This window comes from Grammomys surdaster, unplaced genomic scaffold (genome assembly GCF_004785775.1).
Source record: "Grammomys surdaster isolate TR1022 unplaced genomic scaffold, NIH_TR_1.0 219, whole genome shotgun sequence".
In the NCBI taxonomy this organism is placed as follows: domain Eukaryota; kingdom Metazoa; phylum Chordata; class Mammalia; order Rodentia; family Muridae; genus Grammomys; species Grammomys surdaster.
The window spans coordinates 2,337,223-2,353,806 of NW_021604664.1; the positions used below are offsets into that span (position 1 = coordinate 2,337,223).

At 55.3% G+C, this 16,584-nt stretch overlaps 3 protein-coding genes across 5 annotated transcripts in view; all 3 read right to left on the reverse strand.

The window, feature by feature from the left end:
- Positions 1–1,449, reverse strand: Phpt1 (phosphohistidine phosphatase 1). Its single transcript, XM_028772888.1, has 3 exons — positions 1,251–1,449; positions 754–878; positions 1–272 (listed from the first exon to the last, which is right to left on the reverse strand). Exons 1-3 carry the CDS (start codon positions 1,405–1,407, stop codon positions 180–182), a joined length of 375 nt encoding a protein of 124 aa, XP_028628721.1. The 5' UTR covers positions 1,408–1,449; the 3' UTR covers positions 1–179.
- A 1,853-nt stretch (positions 1,450–3,302) lies between these two features.
- Positions 3,303–8,226, reverse strand: Ajm1 (apical junction component 1 homolog). Its single transcript, XM_028772950.1, has 3 exons — positions 8,164–8,226; positions 6,599–6,682; positions 3,303–6,513 (listed from the first exon to the last, which is right to left on the reverse strand). The coding sequence occupies exon 3, from the start codon at positions 6,453–6,455 to the stop codon at positions 3,531–3,533; it is 2,925 nt and encodes a 974-aa protein (XP_028628783.1). The 5' UTR covers positions 6,456–6,513; positions 6,599–6,682; positions 8,164–8,226; the 3' UTR covers positions 3,303–3,530.
- A 1,411-nt stretch (positions 8,227–9,637) lies between these two features.
- The window catches only part of Rabl6 (RAB, member RAS oncogene family like 6), a 25,360-nt gene continuing 18,413 nt past the window's right edge, over positions 9,638–16,584 (reverse strand). For all 3 annotated transcript variants that reach the window (XM_028772900.1, XM_028772901.1, XM_028772902.1), the window contains 8 exons: positions 15,004–15,107; positions 13,710–14,038; positions 13,304–13,454; positions 12,234–12,443; positions 11,879–12,146; positions 11,361–11,532; positions 10,707–10,765; positions 9,638–10,588 (listed from right to left, as the gene is read on the reverse strand). In XM_028772900.1, coding sequence (XP_028628733.1) covers positions 10,391–10,588; positions 10,707–10,765; positions 11,361–11,532; positions 11,879–12,146; positions 12,234–12,443; positions 13,304–13,454; positions 13,710–14,038; positions 15,004–15,107 — 1,491 coding nt within the window. In that variant the 3' untranslated portion in view covers positions 9,638–10,390. The remainder of the gene's footprint in view (positions 10,589–10,706; positions 10,766–11,360; positions 11,533–11,878; positions 12,147–12,233; positions 12,444–13,303; positions 13,455–13,709; positions 14,039–15,003; positions 15,108–16,584) is intronic.

Consider the following 16,584-nt stretch of genomic DNA (forward strand, 5'->3'; position numbering starts at 1 on the left):
TTAGTAGGCATATCAATGCTTTTAATTCCTATGTACTAGATTGGTCTAGCCTCTAAGGCAAGTGGTATGTTGCCTAAGGTACAAAAGGAAAGCATAGGGCCAGCCCCTCAAGATAGAACACAGCAAGAGCAGAGTCCTGACTTAGTTGCTGGGGGTGGGGGGGGAGAGGGGGTGGAGCTTCAGTAGCCATCGTCAGCCCAGGTGACCTCATAATCAGGATACTTGGCTTTGATCTTCTCAGTTGAAACAGAGTGCTGGGCACGACCGTAACCCTAGAGAGAGGATGACCACCAGTCTGCTAGGTTTTTGCTTTAGGAGTCTACCCAGAAGCCACAGCAATAGCAGCCATGGGGAAAGTAAGCAAACCCTATCATCCTAACCACACTGGGAACATGAAGGGGCCCGACAGGTGATGCCTGAGGACCAAAGGGGGGCTTTATGAAAGGGGACAGAAATGGTCAGGGCTATGAATTTGACCCCAGCACTGGCTGTTCCAAGGACCCCTCAAGAGCCAGGACACAGACCAGGTCAAGGAGGGGTGTAGCCCAAGGCAGCTGGCTTCCAAACACCCTGCTGTCATTTGGGAAATGTGGAGAAAGGAAAAGTCACAGGGCCCTTAAGTAACGGTTCTCTGTAACTCCAACTTTCAGAGTCTCAGAGATGGCCTGAATGCATCTGATGGCAGGTGGGGAGGGGAGGGTCAGGCTCACAAAGGTGAGCTTTGCAGTCTGAGACCTAGGGACTGGAGCTCACCATAGAGTAGCCATACACGTGTATCTTCCTGTCCTGGCTCTGATGGGAGATACGCCCGCCGCCTAGGCATTCACAGTCATAGCCATTCCTTTGCAGCTCGCCTGACACTTTGTCATAGATGTCCGCTGGGGTGGGGAGAGTGGCCTCAGAATATGCCCTAGTCGCCCTTGTTGGCCCCACACTGAACTCTAGGGCTGGATATGGGGTCAGAAGCTCCAGCTCTTGGTGGTCTTTTTCCCAGTGGAGATGAGCCCTTCCCCCACTGGCACAAAGATGAACGGAAGAAGAAACTTTCGAAGTGAGAGACGAGATTAAAAAGGTCCTGGTCATGGCACTCCTTTCTGCCCAAACCCCGACGTTTCTAGGTCAGCCTGGCTATGTGTTAGTACAAGTCATGATATATTAGCATTCACAACCCTGCCACCAGCAACTGCTAGGCTCAGGCCCCGCCCCCAACCTTCGTCCCACCCCCAAAGGCGCAGAGGCCCCGCCCTCACCGTGGTACTCAGCCCATTTGTAGCCACGCACGATTTCCTTGCACTCCCTCGCCGGATCCCCGGAAGGCTCTGCTAAGTGGACTCGAATCAGCACGTACTTGAAGACGCCATCCGAGTCAATGTCCACATCAGGAATCTGACCGAGGTCTGCCGCCATGTTCCCCAAAGCGCTCGGTCTCTGGGCTCCACAGCCCCTTACCAAACCCGACCGGGAGGCGGGCCCTTTGGCAGCCGCAGCCAATCCCGTGAGGGAATGCTTCCCGAGGCCCAGAGCCTCAGCCAGTTGTACCTCCAACCTGAGGCACGGACTGGCCAATTGCAACCCAGTTCTTTGCAGCTTTGGGATCTGCGAGTCCCAGTTAAAGGAGCCGAGGTATAATCCGTGGTGCTGCTTGCTAATCAAGCCGCTGCAAGTGGGCAGCGGAAGAGGATGCAGAGAAACACCCCGGCTTCACTCCTGGGTCCTAGGGCTTCAATCTGTAAACCATAAATCCAAAGTCCTCTCTTCCCTAACTTCCGTAAGCCCGAGGATCTCTCTCTGGTCTCTCTAAATTCACGTACTCCCTTGCCCCAAGCTTCACACCCTCGGGCCTCTCCTTCCACAATACTCCGGTTGTCAAGCTCCTACTCCCGAAGCTTCTACCCAACGCTTACCCCCGCCCACTACGACGACGACCACCACCACCACCGAGTTATTAGCAGCAGCTACATTCAAGTTCTATTTTACTTGGTTTGAAAGCACTCTCCCTACTTGTCAGGGACGTTCTTGCCAGCCTGCCGCAGGAAGGAATGTGGAGTCCCGGGGGAGGACGCAGGCGGCGCGGCAGCAAGTGTTGCAAGAGCGGCATTGGGGCGCGTACTAAGACAGGCCAAGGAGAGAGCTGGAGTGTACCGGGACATTCAATAAAGGATAACTGGCACGTGTCACACCCTCGCGCATAGGTGTGTGTCCCAGGTTCTCGCACTTGAACTTTCAGAGCTCCTAAGGGGCGTGAGGCTTCTGGAGAGGGCTTGGAGAGTCTCTCTGGATCACACGAAGTCTGGACTCAGATCCAGGGACACTTAGGCTGTAGGGGTCAGGCAAGGGGCTCAGGGAAGCCTAGACCTCTCCACAACATGTCAGGCTTTGGCTTCTGCTCTCAGCTTGGAGCGAAGGCAGGGCGAGTATGTGGCACTGTTGTACACAGGATTGGACCCAGGGTAGGCCTCAGTACAAGCTCCCTAACCGTTCCCACACTTGGTGGCTCACTACTCTGCACCTTTCCTAGACCAGTTCCTCATTTGGGGCAGCCCTGTTCCTTACTCATTCCCGAGTCATTCAATGGTAGGTGCTGCTCTCCGTAGAGTCCCCTGCTAATTCATCAGCACACCCTTCCCACCACCTCCCTGGGAGATTAAGGCCTGGGCCTCCATCTTCTCTAGAAGGTGGATTTTTAAGGCCATCTTGTTGGGGAGCTCCAATCCTTACCCAGCCAGGTCTTCACTGTGGCTTCCTCACCACCCACACTGCTCCCCTGCTCAGCTTTCGGTCTGGCTAGGTGGACTGTGCCTTGGCCTTGACCTGAAAATTCCCCAGTATTCCAACTTGTCCTACAAGGGCCCAGATTAAGGTGACCAGAGGCGAGAGCATTTAAGGACAGGTGGCACTGATAGTGTTCGTTCAGTGCTGGCCACACCCACTGCCTCATCAGCATAGGGGTGCACAGGGAGTAGGCCTCTGAGCCTGACACACCCCAGATAGGAGCATTAGGAGACGTGCTTAAAGTAAAGACACTGGGCTTTGGTTAACATGGATTTCTGGACTAGAAAGGTTGGAGAGCTATAGCAAGCACCCACAACGTACACCAACGGAGTTTGTCTCCTTGGGATGAGTGTAGTAATAACCTTCCACTAGAAGGCAGAGCCCAGTGGTCCTCAGTCCTACCCCACCTCCCAGTGGGGAGCACCGAAGGTGAGGACCAGGCCCTTGGGGAACCCCCTCCCCTCTCCTTGACTGCCTTGGGAGAGCCCAGGATGTTGAATTAGGAACAGAAAGAAGGAGAAGCAGCTGGTTGGAAACAGGACGGGGGTGAGGGTGGGGGCTCCTAGGCAAAGTTAGAGGTGTGGCGTGGGTAGAGCTCGGGGCAGAGAATTTGTAGAAGACTAATGGGGGCCCAGGGGGACTTGGGAGGCGCTGAACCAGCTGGTCCAGACTCTGGGGGCGGTCGTGATGAATCAGGCAGGGCCTGAGTAGAGTAGGTAGGGCTCGGGGTCGGGGCCTGGGCCTAACAGTCCCCTGGTTCACATGATGTCATCCAGCAGGTTGGCGCTGGCTACCCAATCTAGTGCACGAGGCTCGGAAGCAGCCATGATCATGCACATGAAGGGGCGGCCAGTGCGCCGATCCGTGGGATAGATGGTGGTGGGCGTGAAGCGCCGGTTAGCCTCCACAAACTCACAGAGCTGCTCGTAGACCCGCGGGAACTCGTGGCGGAGGAAGACACCGCGCAGTCGCAGCTCTCGTTGGATATGGATGAAGGCTACCTCGCGCGCGCGCCGGCCGGTCTCACCCTCTTCGTCCAGGCCCGCGGTGCCCGGGGGTGGCGTCAGGATCAACGTTTCCATATCTGGTTCTCCGCCACGCGCAGGAGGAGGCCGCGTCGGACTGCCAGCGGCCAGGGCCACCTTGGCGAACTTGCGCACCGTGGGCCCAGGACTGCGCGGTGCGGGCCGGGCAGCGGCTCCGGGGGGTGCAGCGCCGGGCCCCACGGCCACGGACACGCTAAGCAGGAAGCACTCCGCCGGCTCATAGAGCCTCCCGGCGGCCGCCAGCTCTCGTGCATAGCTACCCAGGGGCGCCGCATGTGTAGCCAGCTCTCGCAGCGACAGGTAGGTGGGCGATAGCAGCAGCCCTTCGAGGCCGAAGCGTAGGAAGTTGTCGGCAGAGCCGGGGCTCGGGAAGCCCAAGAACAGCACGCCACGGCCTCGCGACAGGAATCCGACCCGTGCTATGCGCGAGAAGGCGCGATGCACTGGGCTGCTGTCGCGGCAGAACTGCAGCACGTGGCGGCACACGCTGCCCACGCGGCCGTACACGCAACGCGCCTTGTGCGCATCCCAGTCCTCTCGGCGGCACAGACGCGAGCAGTAGTAGGTATAGCAGCTGTGGCACGACTTGAAGTAGAGACAGGCGTTGAACATGGTCTCTGTCCGCCGGCAGCGCGCGTTAGAGCACGTCATCAAGTCATCCTCATCTGCGCTGGGCTCCGGGGAGGCGTCGGCTGCCTCCCCCGAGCCGGTGGGCTCTTCGGTGCTGCCAGCCGAGGCCGGGGGCGAGCGCGACGGCGCCAGCGCGGTGGCTCCTCCAAGGCCCGCAGGCCGTGAGTCCAGCAGGCGGCGTAGTTGGCGGCCTAAACCTTCGGCGGCAGGCTCCGGGGCCTGGGCTGGCGATCGTGAGTCGATGACCAGGTCGGTGATGAGCTCGTCCAGTTGCTCGAGGCTGCGCTGGCGGCTGGAAGCAGGACCCTCAGGGACCGTGGGTGCGGGCTGCCGTGGTCGGCCTCCAGGCAATTCCCAGCCCTTGGCAGTCGGGCGCTCCACTGAGCGCAGGTCGTTGTCTGTGATAGTAATCTCTGGCGTGACGTACCAGTTGCGGCCCAGGCTCTCTCCGGTGCGGCCCTTCTCTGTCAGCGACGTCTCGGACAGCGACAGTGCTGCATAGCGTCTGGGTGAGGTGGACAGATTCACTACGACTGGTGGACGCCGTCCTTCAAGGGATGAACCCCGCGTATCTCGAACCTCCCGTCCCAGGAGGTTCTCATAGCTGCGGCCACGTCCTAGAGGGTCTTCACGACGAGGACCAGGAGCTAGGATGTTGTCCCAGGATCGAGAGTAGTGGCGGCTATCTGTGGCCAGCCGGGGTGGGCTTGTGCCAGTGCCGCCGTGCCACGAGGCCAACAGTGGTCCAGGGGCAGGAGGCGGCATCACCTGAAGGGTGCGGTAAGGCCTCGGACCCCAGTCAGCCCAGGCTGGGCTGCTGCGCGGGTGCGGGTAAGTCCGAGCCAGTGCATCGCGTTCACGGTACCTCCCAAAATCCTCTGTGTAGAAGGTGCGGGCTACAGGGTGCGCCCGAGGCTCTTCTGGGACATACCGGGGAATGAAAGGCAGACCGTAGGCTCGAGTTGTCTCCCCGTAGTAGGAGCGGGATGGAGGCTCTTGGATCGGGAAGGTGCGTAGTTCGCCAGCATAGTAGCTGCCCCCACGCCTTGGACTAGGTCTAGGGGGTTCTTCGGACAAGTAGGGCTTGGAACAGTAGCCATCAAAGGGAAGGCCGGGGCTTGCAGTAAAGCTGCCTGCGTAGCCCTCTGGCTCCTCGGTGTAGAAAAATTGGGTGGGACCTGGAGGCGTTGCGAAGGGTTGACTTCGGTGCTCCAAGTAGTCCCGGGCCCCAGGCAGTGACCCGTCGCAGTACAGTGCTCTGGGGTCAGTACAGTACAAGTCACTGGGGGTGGGAGTGCGTGACAGGGCCACGTGGCGAGGACCGGGAACTGTGAGGCCGTGGAACTGCGGGGCTGTGCGACCCCAGGACGTCGTCTCTCTAGGTGCACAAGATCGTGAGCTTCGGGCGGCGTGCTGCAGCACTGCCTCGTCGGGTTTGATGTCCAAACGGCAGCGGACATGGGGGACGGGTCCAGAGGGTGGTTCCGGTGGTGCGCAGCGGCCTGGGGTGGCGCATAGAGGCGCAATGCGTCCTGGGCCTCCCCGCTGTGGCTGGAGCTTGATGGGGTGCAGCTCATTAGCGAGAGCTCGCAGAGCAGGATACGAGGGCTCCCGGTGCGGCGAGCCCTCCACCCGCACTGCACGCTGGGCTTCCCGGCCTCTGCGCTGCAGTACAGGTGGCGAAGCCGGTGCAGTCGCCAGGCCTTGGGTCGCACGGGGCGCGCTCTTGGAACGGGTGCGGCGCCGAGGCTCGCTGTCTCTGGGTCGGGCGCGGGGTGGCGCAGGTTCAGGAGGTGGTGGCTTTGGGTGTGTCTCCATGGTGGGTTCGTCCAGTGCCTCTAAGAAGTCAAAACTACGGCAGTGGCGCTTGTTGAAAGGCGTGGGCGCAGCAGGCCGGGCCATGGAACGCTCACATGGCTGGCGTTTGGACGTGAGGCCTGGGTCTACCACCTTGATATCCTGGTACACGGTCGACACCAGCAAGTCCGGCGGGTCCGTGCGGGTCATCTTAAAAGACGTCCCCAGGCTGGCACCTCCAGTCACTCGGCCTTTCGGGGATTTTGTCCTGGGAGGAGATACCGGTCAGGGCAGCCTCCTCTGCACCCCAAGCCCTTTACCCCCACCCCACCCCACGTGCTGGTCCGGCTTACCTGGGGCATAGGGGATGGAGCAGCCCTGGCTGCAGGTCTTGGTCAAGGCTTCTGGTGCTGGCTCCATGCCTATGTTAGAAATACCTGCAGGAGAAACTTCATAGTCTATGTAGCCTGTGGGGTGGATGGGCCAGGAGAACCTAGTCTATGCGGACCTTCTTTGTCCCCGCAGAGGGAACTCCTGAGCTAAACTTGCCAGGTATTCTCTCCCTGTACTAGGGTCGGTTGGGCAGGCTTGGGTAGATCAAAGGGGGACATGATCTCAGCAGTACTGCCCTCTGGTGCCTACAGTTGGAACGATGAGCTTTTAGATTTCCTTACAGGTGAGACTAGCGGCCCTCTCCCACCAGCCCTCTCCCACCAGCCCCGCAGAACCACCCCTCTGATAATGCAGAGACCTAGGGGAGTCAGTGAATGGTTCCTGCCTCCTGACTATGCTGGGCAGAGAACTCTTCTCCTAGCACGCAAGTGCTTTTGCTCTTTGGGACAGTCCTTTTTTAACCAAACCTAACCAATTTGATGAGGTCCTACCTAGGCAGAGGAAAGATCCCAGAGTTTTCTTGGGTCTCAAATCCCTCTTCCTTTTGCATAAATCTCGGACTCCAGTTCCTTGAATGAACAACCAAGCTTGTTGGAACAGAGAATGCTGCAGAGCAAGACTCTCTCCTGCTTTGCAGAATTGCACACGGACCCCACCCCCACCCTGTTTGGCATTCCTAAAGCCAGGTTTAGGCTACAGAACCATGTGGGGCCATGTGAGCCACGAGCTCATGGTGTCCTTCCCCTAAGCTGCAAACTACCACTAGTGTACCAAGCCAGGAGGCTGCCAGCTAGGAGGAGGCAGAGGAGAGGGCAGGAAAGCCCCTCCCCAGGACAGACTCCTTCCCACTCTGGCTTTGGAAAGCTCCATGGAAACGTGTGGTTGTTCATCCCTGGAGCTATGGGCTGAAAAGATCTAGGCTAATGTTCAGATGTGGGCCACCCGTGTCTGTGGTCCCCAGGGCCTGGAGCTGGCTGAAGAAAGGGTTTCAGAAAGTGATCACACACACACCCTCCCCCCTCCCCATAAGGCACCTACTCCCAAGACATCTGCTCCAGGGGAAGCTGAGTGTTGGGGCCTTTCAGGGTCAATCTCTAGTCCAGGTGTACAAGGGGCTGTTCTTTGGAGTCAGGGCTACTAAGTACCAAGTCTTGTTCCAAACCCAGGTTCATGCCGACCCTATTAAAACCCCTTTCATTCTAAACTCAATGCTAGGTCAGAGTTTGGGCTAGATGACAGGGTTTGAGGCTCCGCCCCAGGAAGGTGACAGCTTTGCTGGCTGCGGCTATCAGGAGCAGGGCACTGTGACACAAGCTCCCTTTGGGATGGGGGTGGGGCTTGCTTTTGTATCCTAGGTATTTTGAAGACCCTTCCCAAATAGCAGCCCTGCTTTGGCCTGTCCCGGAGCAGCCATCAGCAAGAACCTAGTCTGCGTTGCTTGGGGGCGGGGACTCCTCATCCTTTCGTGCAGCCCCCTCCCGTGCCAACAGCTCCACATGCTGGGCAGTTTGGCTTGGCCTCTTACCTGGTGATTACTCCACGAGCCGAGCCCGAGTAGGCTGCATAACCCAAGTCGGTTCTAGTGTGTACCTGGCCCCGCTATATATACATATATATATATACACACACACACACCCGGTACCAGCAGAAGCTTGAAGGCAGCAGCTGTGATCCCGGCCTGATGGCTCAGTGCTGCCCCCAGTGGCGACCAATAGAATGGCACTTAAAGGGGCCGCGTTGTAAGGGAGGTGTATAGTGGGACTACAGAAGCCCTAGTTCTCATTTGGGCTGTGTGGAGTGAAAGGTCATGAACAGCATCATCAAAGCACAAATCTTTCGGTCTGAACAGGGGGTCCCTCGCACCAAGAGAAGCCTACCAGAAGGATTTCAGGCAGGGCCCTGTAAGGAGCCAGAAGCCTTGGCTTGGCTGCAGGGAAACTGGGTTTGGGGAAGTTTCCAGAATACACTGTGGTTAGACCCAGGTGGGAGCAGATGAGCAGTTCCCTGCACCATTGGCCTCTCCTCAGGAACTGTCCTCTTTGGCGCTGAAGATGCCAAAATCTCAGCAGGTACCCAGGAGCCAGATGGCTTGCTCAGCCTGGAGTGTAGCTGCAACTTCCAGTGTCCAAGATAACCCGGGCGGCCACCGCCTGCTTCCTTTAAGGAAGATCTTCATGAGGTCCACTCGTAAGCCATATCCTCATTCTGCCCTGCATGTCCCTTGCCAGAGGCACTGGGTCTCCCAGCATCTTAGTTTGGTAGATGGTGGGCCATAGATGTCAGACCTGGCGAGATCCTGGTGCTACTGCTTATTGGGCAGTTGTGTGTGGGGTCATTTACCTGTAGACCCTTTCCTTACATCAGGAGTGCTAAACCGAGGAGCTAAAAGGTCAGGTAATGTTTGCTCCATAGCGCCCGCTCAGTTGTCGACTGTCCTGTGTGCACAGCTCCCTAGCAGAAGAGTAAGGGAAGCCCCCCTCATGTCACCCCCTTCAAGTCCTAGGAAAGCACTCTCAGCCTTGGCCCACAGTAGGCGCAGCAGTATGCTCCGCCTCTAACGTCACTAGCAGCGATAAATGCCTGCTTGCCTCTGGAGGGTTCTCATGGCAACGTGTCCACAGTGGGCGAGGGTGGAGCTGCCAGCGGGGGTGAAATTCTCAATTCCAGGCGCCCCCCAGACTCCCAGCAGGCAGGGAGGCAGGGCAGGGAAGGACACAACTACCTTATCAGGGCCTGAGACTCCCAGGTATTCTCCCTGCAGTAACCTTGCATCAGCTCATGGGGGTAAACCCTGAACCATGGCCACTTTTGGTCCTCTGGATGACATGGTACGGCTAGGTGCTAAGACCATTTTTTTTTTGAGCCAGCATTGTAAAATGTTCCTCTGCTCTTGGTACAGGTACTTCTCAAAAATGGTTCTTTGGCTTAATGGCACCTGGCCCATTGTTTGATCTCATCTCAAGCAGCTTATGGAACCAGAAAACAGTCACACACCATAGTAAAATCAGAGAGCTTTATGGTATGGGTGGAGTGTCTAAGAAGGCGCCCTCTAGGCTCACCTGCGCAGGTGCTCAACGGGCAGAGGCACAGCTGGCACAGAGTGGCAGCCTGTTAAGTGCCTCTCCCACAGGAGAGGTGGTATATTGTGTTCTCTTGCCAGTCTTACCCAGTGTGGGGCCTGGGCCACTTTGCAGGGGCAGATGCTGCCATGCCCTTGAGTAACACATCTGTGCTCAGGGCAGGACCCTGTTCTACTCTGAATCCATGGGGAAGAAGGTCCACAGCCCACGCTGTGGCTCTGGGAGAGCTCGGGAAGGCAAGCAGGAGTGGGGCTGGGTGATGGGCATTAGAGAAGCCAAGCAGCCCCACGGCCTGCCTCTGTAAACAGACCCTGGTGGGTCCCTTCTCGGCCCCAGGCACATCCCTGAGAAACACTGGGGACTGGTTGCAGCTCTTTCTGGGAGAGTCAGGTGGTCCACCAAGCCAGCTGCAACTTTATTTTGTCCCCTCCCTCCCTGCAGAGCAGGCTTCTGCTGGGTTGAGGCCCAGCACCTGCAGCGCCTGACCCAAGGGCCTGACCACCACCAAGGTCTCCAGCACAAAAATCAATGTAGTGGGCCAGACCACACAGGGCAGACATAATGGCTGGGGGACATAGGTGGCAGGGTGGTCCTGGGAATGTGAGTGCATAGACAGCAGCCTCCCCAGCCACTGGCAGCCCACCTCTTCCCAATCAATTGCCCCTGGCATGTCTAGAGCTCCTCATAGTCCCCGCTTCCAGGGTGGCGGCTGCCAGGGGCCCCACCCCCTAGGAAGGCTTCCAGCTCATCTGCAGCCTTCTGCTCTTTGCTCCGAGGGGGCTTCCTTTTCTTCTTCCGATCCTCCTTGCCCTCCTCCTTGTCCTTGCTCTTCTTATGTTTGCTTTTCTTTTTTGTAGCCTTTTCTTCCTCCTGAAGGTCATGAAGAGCAGAACTAGAGTCAATTTGCAACCCACAAGGCTAAATCCCACCTTCCAGGAGCCTGGATGGCTCAGGCTAGCTGGGAGGTCAGCGGTGGCAGGGGATATACCTCTTTGCTTTTCTTCTTCTTTTTCTTCTTCTCCTTAGAGGGAAGTCTGCTGTCTTTATCTGCACAAGAAAGACAGCTGAGCTCCTACCTGCTACCACTTAAAGAGTCAGGCAGAGGCACTGCTGTAGAGACCCCATTCCCAACAGGGCCTGGTTCCACAGGCAATCTTTGTATTTTTGTGCTAGTGAGTCTTGAACAAGCCTGTGAGTAATTTCTTCCCCTCCTTTCAGGGCTAAGAACCTGACAGTACAGTCCTAAGCTAAGCTGTTTGCTGGGGCTGAGATGGCTCAAGTCCCTGGGCTGCAGCTTCAGCACTTCTCCAGGCAGCCTGAGCCCGAGATTCCCAGGTATTCTCCCTTCAGTAACCTTTTATCAGGCTGCATTTTTTTTTCCCTTCCCAAAAGAGTTCTGTCCCAAAGGCTTGGGACACCTGAAAGCATGGAATGTTGGTAGGACATTTTGAGGTGAGGACCCACAGGGAACCATGGATGGAGTGACAGTCTTGAATGACTATTCTGGACCACACTTTGCCAGCTGGCATGACAGTTTCACCAATCTCATACGCCGTCTACATTCTGAACACAGGAGTACCACAGACAAGGACCTCCAGATTACAGCAGGTTCCACATAGAGGGACAACCCAGGCCCTCCTACCTTCGTCACTGCTTTCCTTGGGTCCTAGCTCCTCCAGGCCCAGCCCAAAGAGATCTGAGTCATTCTTCAGTCTGAAAGCAGGGGCTGGGAGCTTAGAGGGTGGGGGTGGCTGAGCAGGGCCCGTGTCCTCATCAGTTACATCAGAGAGGTCTTCTCTTACTGGGAACCTGCCCTGGAAAGAGAGTAGCTGATAGGCCTATTGTGCCCTGACCACTACATGGGATCTGGGAAGCAAGGTTGGCAAGTCTACTTAGGACTCCAGGGGCTGGGGTAGATGGGTGGGGTTAACCTGACCCAGATTCAGCAGGGCCTTCATGTGGACAATGGGGCCCCTCCCATGGACTTTCTCCAGCAGGCTTCAACTACACAGTAAGAAAGGACTGTGCCTCTGGGGCACTGGAGCCAGGAACAGTCTCCTGCCTCTCCTCAGACCCTGCTTTGGGAAACAGACCTTCTTGACTGTCCTCTATCTCTGGAAGAATGAAGCCTTAGCTGCCTAGCCAGCAGCCTGTCCTTACCACTCTCTTCTGTGTGTCCGACTCATCACTTTCAAAGTCAGGGTCATCCATGACGAAGGACAACATCTGGGCAGCAATGGGCCCCTCAGGATCACTCTCTGATGACACCTGTTTGTCCTTCCCTTCCTGGGATCTTTGAGAGCCATCAGTGGGTGGCTTGGTACTGCTGAGCTCAGGTCCCAAGCCCGTGGTGAGACCATCTGACCACAGTGGCACGCCTCGCATGGGAGCTCCCTTCTTTTGTGGATGTGAGGCCTTGGTGGAGGACCTTCACATAAGAAGAAATGTCAGGAGCTCCGAGGCCACTCTGGGTTGCCACCTCAGCTGGCCATACTCTGGGAATCCCAGCCCATACCATTTAGTCTCAGGCTCTGAGCATTGCTGAGGAGCCACTTTGGGGTGGGCTGCCAGTCCTTCAGCTTCCTCCTCACTTGAGAGACTGATATTCTTACTGGGAATGGGGTCTGAGGGCAGCAGGAATTTGCCATGTGGCTGGTCTTCTATGTCCACATCATCCTGGAAACCTGCCACCATTGGGTTTCCTCCTAGGGCCTCCCCATCGTCGCTGCAAAGAGGGGGGGGGAGGCAGTCAGAAGTACTGAGGGGAGCTGTGTGTTACTGATTACCCATGCCACTACCTGTAGAGCTGTCCTGTCTGTAGTACCATACTCAAGTGGCAAGATGTAATGGGCTGTTATAGGGTATTCTGCTGGGAAGAGGTGGACTAAAGAGTGAGAGAAGCACTGCCTAGATGCTGGCCAATGAGAGAACCAGTGGGAGGAGTCCAGAGAGAAGCCTCTAATTTATTTGTTTCTGGAAGCCCTTGGTCCCATACAACATGGTGATGCCAGAGATGCTAACAGTCACTCAGTATTTGATCTGTTAGAGGGAGTAACCTCAGGTTAACTGTAGTTAGATGTCCAAGTGTTGTTAGAAGACAGAGAGGGGGTTGTGAGAAGGGCTAGCTTCAGAAGTCAGATCTGGCCAAAGCCTGCTTCTCTGGGTTTATGTGGAGCCCCAGGTGGCCTTCACTATACCGTACACATAGATTGGGCCCTCAAGAGTGCCCATGTCCCTGGTAAGCCATTTACCAAGGTTCTTGCTATTCTAGGAAGATTCAGCTTAATGTTCTCTAGTTTGCTGTGGCCATAAACTCTGCTCCACTCCTAGGTGAACTGTTTGTATTCCGCAGGGTGGCTGGCAGTAATCAGACTGAGTGGGCTTTGTCATAACCTAAGCCCTTCCCTCAGTTCTTCCAGTCACAGCTCAGCTTTTGTCCTCAGAGCTAACTGCCAACCTAGCAAGCACCAGAGAGGCTGTGTCCACAACCCTCAATGGTGTCTTGGAGATCCAGGTATGAAGGGGATAGGGAAGCTGGTCCTTGAGGTGGACCCTGTGCTTAGCTCTTGTCAATCTTACCCTTACCTGTCACTATCCTGCTGTGGGCCTTTGGCTCCAACTTTCTTGTCTTTAGGCACGGTTTTGTCTTCCAGGAAGCTTCGGTCAAGGCCATCTTCAGGGACAAAATCCTCAACATTCTGGACTCTTGCTGGAGCCTCCAGAGCTGGAGCTGGCTCTATAGAGAAACGCTGTTTCTTCCTTATGTGGTCCTTGCCCCCATGCTAGGCAAGCCCCAAAACTGTGCCTGTAGGATTGGGACTTGACCAGGCATGCACCCGGGCTCAAGGAAAAGGCTACCTTAGAACCAGGCTGACAAGTGGTTGGCCCATGTGGCTTTTCAGGGGCACAGGGACATTCCAATGAGGAATATGAAGCTCAAGATGTCAGAAGGTGGCCCCAAATTCACACGAGCTGCTGCTCCCAGGCTTACCTGGAGGTGAAGGGGTCCCTTCTGCAGCTGGCGAGGTCCCAAACAGCCGAGAGAGGATACTGCGACGCTGGGCTGGAGCTGGGGCTGGAGGGTGTGCAGAGGAAGGCATGGCCTCCAAAGGGGGTACAGGGGATGATGCTGAGGGACAGGTGGAGGAGACACCGAGAGACAGCTGAGGGGCAGGCTGGGGTGTGCTGGGGCTGGAACTCCCTGTGGATACAGCACTTGGAGGCACAACTGGAGACTGGGAGCCTGAGGATGGGCTCTGCCCATTGGCTGCCAAAGGGGATGCGTGGCCTCGACTTCGAGCCTCCATCATTTCAAGGAAGCTAGGAGGGGCAAAAGGGCAGGGAGTGAGGACCTAGCTTCTTCTTGGCCCTCTTTCTCCATGGCTTTCAGCCATAAGTGTGCCTTTTACATTTACACTCATAGGCAGAAGATAGGGCCTGTCTGCCAGTCAGCTGTCCCAGTCATTGGTACCCTACCTGTCTCTTTAGCACAGTAGCTCCCAAGGCCATGCTTTTCCTCTACACTAGCAGGTCCTCAGCCTGGGGAGCTGAGTTGCATGCACAGCAGAGGTCCAGGACCACCCATTCCCGTGGGATCTGGGTAGGCTAGTAGCTGTCAGCCAAACAATAGTGATGAGGCAGTGTGGCTGGCTCTGGTCAGTGAGGTAGCAACTGCACATGAGGAGCTGCTCTCATCGTAGGCATGTGCGATCCACACGTAGGAAACATACCACACATCTAAGCATGTCGTATGTTCTGCAAGCTCCAAGTTTGGGGGTGTAGAGTGGCAGAGCCAACATAGCCCACCTTCAGGAGCACTTTCTACAAGAACTGAGGGGGATGTAGGGAAATTTGAGGCTGCTCCCCAGGTCAGCATAGCTCAATTCAAAGTATTAATCCACTTGTTCTAGACAAATGTTGATCTGACTAAATATTTTATTAATTAGCTCATATTAATAATTAACACCCCCCCCCCCACTAGAGGAACGGGAAGGGCTTTGGGCAATAGCATGGACACATGTCCTAGAAGGCTGAGAGGAGCTGCTGAACCGAGTAGTCAGATGCTTCCCATACTGCTCTACACTGAGTACTGCAAGGTCTTGGCTGAAGGACACTCAGGCTGACTGTCTATGGTGCTTTCTCCACTGCCTCACAGGCACAGCCCCAAGTGTGGCACCCAGCTCCTATCTGTGGACACCAGGGCCCACTGGCAACAGGGTGTAGGCCCCATCCTCCCCACTCAAGGGAGTCAGGGCCTGCATAGCTATAGATGCTGGCTCACGTACATGCTGTAGTTCTGGTCCTCGGTTTCCTGCTGCACTGATAGCTCCTCTAGTGTGGCATCGATGTCTAGTTGGTTTGTCTCCAGCTGCCTCAGCAGTGTCTCCCTCTGTAGAGGAAGTGGACACAGCTGAGTATGCCTCTTCCCCATTCTACAGCCTATTCCTGTGAGAGACATGAGGTCTGGCTGCCTGCAAGGTCAGCTTGTATAGCTTGGAGGATACAGGTCATGGGGAGCCACACCACAAAGTACCACTTCTGTTCCACATCTTTGGTCACTAGCACTTTTTGTTGGCTACAATAGCCTATCAGGCCACAAAATCATGGAAACAAGTGTTTAAGGTGTCTGGGGAGCTCCAGGGACAATGTAAAGTGAGAGACTCTGCCAGGTACAGACTCGGTAACCATATACTTATGGCTGGTGAACAAAGCTGATCAAATCAAGTCTCTGATCCAGCTGCCATGGCTATCAGACAACATGGCTTCTTGTATTTAAATTTCATCTTAAAACACAGCAGCTTTCAGGCTGTGTGAGGAGCACAGAACAGTTAAGTGTTCCCAACTGAAGGAGGACCTGATGGATAGGCACTGCCTTCACAAGAAACTTATGACCTTGGCACAGGCTCACATTCAGCACAAAGCAAACAAACCAAATGGAAAAAGTGGGAGTTAACTACAGACCAAGAGACCTGGGGTTGGCTTATACTCTGAAAAATGAGAAGAAATATACACAAGAATGATGTAGTCAACATTCAGGACTAACGAGCAGGCTACCACAGACTGACGAGGGCCTGACTTTAAAACTGAACATGTCCTGTACCAGGAAAAGCCTAGACAGCCACGTCACATGCATTGTATAAAGTCTACTTAGACCTTACCCTGAATACTGACCTGGTGATTTACTGGTGATTTAAATAATTGTGGACTTACAGTGTTTTGTTTCTCTGTATAGCCCTGGCTGTCAAAGCTGGCCTCTAACTCAGAGATCCACTTCTGCCTCCTGAGCACTGAGATCAAAGGTATGTGTCACCACACCTAACTTACACTTGTTTTTTTTGTTTTTGTTTTTTTTTAAAAATAAGACTTGTATTTTCATGTCCATATATGTGTCTAAGTAAAGCCCCATGTTTAAATGACAGTATAGAAGAGTGTATTGGCTCTCTTGAGGCTAGAGGTACACATAGCTCTGAGCTAACTAATGTGGATGATGCAAACTCAACTCAGCTTCTCTGGAAGGGCAGGAGGCTGTACTGACTACCGAGTCACCTCTCCAGTCTCATGGTTGTTTCTTGTATCTGTGTCTGGCCTTGAACTTGCTGTATGGCTAAGGACGATGTTGAATTTCTTTTCCTCCTTGCCTCCACCTCCTTAGTGCTGCGATTACAGATGTGCCACATGTGGTTTATATCATACTAAGGACTGAAACCAGAGTGCCATGCATAGTAGGCAGGTAATCTAACAGTTACATTCCCAAATCCAAAAGGTAATAGTTTTTTTCTTTTAAATTATTATTTAATGCATATAAATGTTTTGTCTGCATGCTATGTCTGTGCACTATGTACATGATGCTATGTCTGTGCACTATG

What these genes read in the sequence shown, in the direction of transcription:
- Phpt1 (XM_028772888.1), bottom strand. Translation starts at nt 1,407, where the DNA reads ATGGCGGCAGACCTCGGTCAGATTCCTGATGTGGACATTGACTCGGAT. An exon ending in CAAATGGGCTGAGTACCACG is followed by an intron (nt 879 to 1,250) that starts GTGAGGGCGGGG and finishes TCCCCACCCCAG; the next exon opens with CGGACATCTATGACAAAGTG. An exon ending in ACGTGTATGGCTACTCTATG is followed by an intron (nt 273 to 753) that starts GTGAGCTCCAGT and finishes TCCTCTCTCTAG; the next exon opens with GGTTACGGTCGTGCCCAGCA.
- Ajm1 (XM_028772950.1), bottom strand. Translation starts at nt 6,455, where the DNA reads ATGACCCGCACGGACCCGCCGGACTTGCTGGTGTCGACCGTGTACCAG.